General features: G+C 33.7%; 1 protein-coding gene across 1 annotated transcript; it reads left to right on the forward strand.

Moving 5' to 3' along the window:
• The first annotated feature begins 1483 nt into the window (after window positions 1–1483).
• Window positions 1484–3946, forward strand: LOC123675478 (protein fork head). The gene has a single exon (XM_045610839.1). The coding sequence runs from the start codon at window positions 1774–1776 to the stop codon at window positions 3028–3030; it is 1257 nt and encodes a 418-aa protein (XP_045466795.1). The 5' UTR covers window positions 1484–1773; the 3' UTR covers window positions 3031–3946.
• Window positions 3947–5368: the final 1422 nt, after the last annotated feature.

Here is a 5368-nt window from a genome sequence, read left to right on the forward strand (position 1 = left end):
TTTGAATAAAAAGTTCATGGTTTTGAGGGGGAAGTTTTTCCATTTAATTTTTCTTACTGGTGTACAGGGAGAACTTTGAAATTTCATTTGGGAACCCCGAATTTTTTTCTAATTACGGTCTTGGTTGGAATACTTATTGGATTCGAAATGGTTCAACTAATAATTTTTTCAAATTATTTTGAAGCTCAAAGAATTGTATTTTTTGTCATTGGAGAATAAAATGATTGGAATTGTTGCATGATACCTATCTCAGTTGTCCACAAGAATTTACTTTAGTTTCTCAGAATGGACCTATATCTAAAAAAGTATTAGCAGTTATGCATGTCCACCAAACACATTAGGTATATTCAGTTGAAGTTTTTTGCATTGTTTTGTGTGAGATTATAAAAAATTGAAAATCTTTGGTGAATAATTATGGCTTCCATAAGGTATCGATTAACCACAATTCTTAATTTACTTCAACTTCATAACATGATATTTCAAGAACCATAAAGAATTTGAGAAAAATGGGTAGATGGTTTTTGCTTATATTGAAAATTTGCATACAAATTCGTATAATTTGTATGTGAGTGACTTTTGAATTTAGGTATTGACAAGTTTGAAGTAGTTTTCCGAACAGAGAATATGCAGATTTTGAAACCAATGGTTTTTGAAATAGAATATTAGACAAGATAGTGTTAATTATATTCGAAACTATTGATATTTAATATGAAATGAAAAAAAGCGATTGATTTTTGAACACAAAAAGTGTGAATTCCGAAATAAGTAATAGAAGTGATACCTATTCAATTACATAATTGGAAAATCACATCAGATTCTCTAAAACAATATTTACATCACTTTTTAGTAAGTTTTTAGTATCATTTCATTGTTTTAGGTTCATGATGAATTCTTCTGGGTTTGGAAATATGGACATCTAAAGGAGATAGATTAATCGAATCTATAATTTCTTTATTTTTGAATTGGAAAGTTTGATTTCGAAACACCTAGGTAATTGCACTAGAAATTTTCATTGGATTTAAATATAAATTACTAATTTCTGAATGAATTCGAAGAAATTATTGTCATTATAGAAAATAATACAAGTAATGAATATTAGTGGATAAAACCTTCCTCTGTCTTTTTCCACAATTGAAATCCTCGACATGCACAGTTGAGCTTCACAAGTATTTCTCGATTGTAATACACAAAAGCACAACAACGTTCCTTCATCAGATACAGTTACAGATGCCTTTTCGTACGAACAAAAACAAAAAAAAACTCGAATGCAGACAACTGAAACTAAGAACTAGTCCCAAGCAACACATCGCGAATTGAAGTTATTAGTTGTCAGCCGTCGCTAGAGCTTTCGGTCGCGAAGGCGTGACCGTCAACTTCCCCTACAATCGTCCATGACATCGTCGAACCTCTAACCAATACCATGCCGGCGTCGATCCCCCCGTTGACTTGGAAACTGCGTTTTCGCTCTGCGATTGGACGGAATCACAATATGGATTTAACTTCGGCGGAGACTATACTGTTTGACTACCTAAAGCTCTGGGTACTTCACAACGGCTTGTAGTATCTAAGTAAACAGGCAACGAAGAGTATTTGTTTTTCCAATCAGTGCTGGTTTGGAATACCTAAAGTGTTAACTTGTTTGTGGATCCGCTCGTGATGTAAACAATGAAACAAAACCTTCGATGACGAATTAAGACCGTATTGATTGATGACGTTTTAAATTGTTGGGTTAGTGTTTAACCGTGTCCGAAAAGTGCAATATAAACTAGTGCAATGTTACCGCAGAAACTCTATCCGGAAACATCGACGATGACGACGTCTTCGAACATGTCCCAGATGACGGCGTCTTATTCTTTGAACCCTTGCATGTCGCAGGTATGTCAAGTGGCTAATTTCGGACCTAGCATGCTGAACGGAGGCATGAGCAACAGCATGGCCATGAACGGAAACGCTATGCCGTCTTCCGGGATGGGATACACTAACATAGGATCACCGACGCAATACATGTCTTCAGGACCTACTGCCATGCCTAGCTATGGGTCAGTCGGTTCCCTCGGGAGGACAGATCTTGGGGAAGGTGACACATCGCCGAATTCAGCATTACAAAGAGCCAGAACAGATAAACCTTACAGGAGAAGTTACACACATGCCAAACCACCTTATTCCTACATATCACTTATTACTATGGCGATACAAAATTCTCCGCAAAAAATGCTGACTCTGGCGGAGATCTATCAGTTTATCATGGACCTGTTTCCGTTTTACCGCCAAAACCAGCAGAGGTGGCAGAATTCAATAAGGCATTCTTTATCGTTCAACGACTGTTTTGTGAAAGTGCCAAGAACGCCGGATAAACCTGGAAAAGGATCATTCTGGAGCTTACATCCAGACTCCGGTAATATGTTCGAGAATGGATGTTATTTGAGGAGACAGAAACGTTTCAAAGACGAGAAAAAAGAGATGATTAGACAGTCGCATAAGAGTCCGTCGCATAGCATCGACAACAGTAACAGTTCTGGCAAGAAGACTCCTTTGCATCAGGAAGAAATCCATCACAAGTCTCATCATCTGGATAAGACGAATGATAACAACTTGAATTCGGTGCTTGGAATCCACCACAGCAAACTCGATGTAGATAACATGAACCTTCTTCATCCTACAGACCTAAATAACATGCATCCTCAACATCATCATCAGCAAAATATGTCTCACGAAGAACTGTCCGCTGTGATGAATCGATGTCATCCTCTGGGTCTAACCAGCGATCACCAGGCCATGCTGCATCATTCTTCGATGGGTCACCATTTGAAGCAGGAACCGTCGGGATACACACCATCAAATCATCCATTCTCTATTACCAGATTACTACCTAACGAAAGTAAGTCAGATATAAAAATGTACGCCGATATGCAATACGGCTACAACACCCTGACTTCTCTTCCCAACTCCGTGCATTCTCATCCCTCGATAGGCAACGATTATTATAATGGTTCCATTTACCATCCACCTTCAGGAGGTACTGGCTTGTGACAATACCCGTTAGCTTAAGATGCTCACTACCAGAGCATTTTGGCTTCAAACCCCAGGAGGAACTCCTAAGATCTTCAATTTTCAGATTTATCATCTCCAACATCGAAAACTTTCAGAAAAGAAAGACAAGACAAGTTCCATTCATCGCACTAATTTCGATCATTGTGTTGTAATTAATTTTGTGAATATTTGTATATATCTACCTCTTAAGAATAATTCTGATAATTATTTTAATTTCCGTTGATTTCGATTCAGCTTATAATTGAAACATTCAATTTGAACGGTCATCGATGGAATTAATCGAATTTTTCTGAGCTTTTTATAAACCTTTGTGCAATAAAATTTCAGCTCGAACTACACATTTCTTATTCATAATTGTTTGAGGTGGGTTCCTTGTTTTCAGTGATACGGAATTGTATATGAAGATTTTGGATCTAAGACTGTTTTTTTCTAAAGAATCTCGAAGTTTTCGGATTATTTTTTTTTAACAAATTTTTGCTGAAAGTAAGCGACCCAACTCTTTTTTAGTGCGAAACGGAATAACCGTACTAAATTATCTGTTGTTCTCAGTATTTTTGAAGACTAAAACCACCGAATTATTTATTCGAATATTTGTTGAAATCTCTTGTATTATAGTATGTTTGAAACCATTCTCATTTGATGGACTGTATAACGTTTCATACAGAATTGTATAAAGATATTTGTATTAAATGTATAATAAATTTTTCGATTGATCAATAATTGATTGTGATTCTTCAAATACTTCTATTTGAAATTGTATATTGTAGATGTAATTTAATGTATATCAAGGAATTTTTATTATAACGTGCAACTGTAAACCAAATCTGTAAATATGGAATGACTGAATATTGAGTTATATTGACTCTTTGTCATAATAAATGTTCAGATTTACTTTTCTTTGAATTTTTAGTATTTCTTCATACCCTTTTTCAGTGAATAACGTTTAATAGAAACTTTCAATGTATGTATTTATTGATTCGTATCATCAATTAAAGGACAGTGGACTATCGGATGAAAAATTAATGATTATTAGAATTGAAACATTCTTTATAAGTCGAGTTAATATTGGTTCGAATGCTAATGATTTTCATTCAGTTTTCACATTATTTCCATCATATTCAAATCGTTGAGAGTCTACAAAATTATTTTATCATATTTACATATTTATTTATTTTTCATATCATATTCAACATATCCAAATTTTTTGTTCTGTGCATGTGCGAGGCGATAAGCAGATAATTTTCTTCTGCATAACGAATTTCATGGGATTTGAATAGACCACGAAAAACACACAATTTTGTTGACTTAGCGAGAACGAATTATTGAAATAAAATTCAAATAATAATAATAACAGAAAATTTATTTTATTTATTCATATTGAATATTTTTGAACCATATTGGTGGGTAGAAACAAACTATTTATTCCCGATAATTCAAAGAACTGAACTACCCAACAACAATAATTATGGGTGGACACAGTTCATCTTCATTATCAAGTGAATTATTTATAAAAATTAATAAAATAGCACAACGATAGATTTCAAAAATTTGATGAAATTGATTGTTTTGAATTGGTGCAAAATGATGGTTTTTTTAATAAAAAAAAATTTTAGATATAAGATTAAACATAGAATAGAATACATTTATTGAACGACCACATTTATTTAATTACAGTTATATCTAATGGAATACAAGATTATATTTCAAACAAATTCATATGAAAGAGAATATATTCGCAAAGTAATTCCGAAGAAAAAATTAACAAAATTATGTATTTATTTCTTGGAGAAGTCTAAACTTTTTTACTTCATTAGGTATACCTACGATACCTGGGAGTAGTAGTGCCAGGGCCGCCGCTAGACATTTTGGCGCCCCGGCAAAATAAAGTTTCGCCGCCTTGCTTTGCCTCATTTATTTGAATTTTCTTTGAAGAAGCCTTTATTATTCAATTTAGATATCTTTTCAATTTCATATGAATTCGTCTTTTTAACTTAAAATCACGTCACTATCCGTCAAAGTACGACGCTCTATAGTAAAAAAACAACGTAGGTGCATTTTAGTACCTATTTTCATAACTATAGCTGAAGGCGAGTATTTGATTTTTTGAAAATGGCCCTTGGGAATTTTATTATTTTACTACTAAGAAAACACTTGTGTCAAAATATACCTATGTCTTAACTGATTTTGCGCCCCTTAGTGCATTACAAATTTCTTTTTATTTTTCTATTATTTCTTTCAATTCTTCAGAGTTTTCAATAATATATTCATTTTTCTCACCATAATCTTCTAACTCATCTACGTATGCTAACATCACCAA

This window comes from Harmonia axyridis, chromosome 1, assembly GCF_914767665.1.
Source record: "Harmonia axyridis chromosome 1, icHarAxyr1.1, whole genome shotgun sequence".
NCBI classification, from domain to species: Eukaryota; Metazoa; Arthropoda; class Insecta; order Coleoptera; family Coccinellidae; genus Harmonia; species Harmonia axyridis.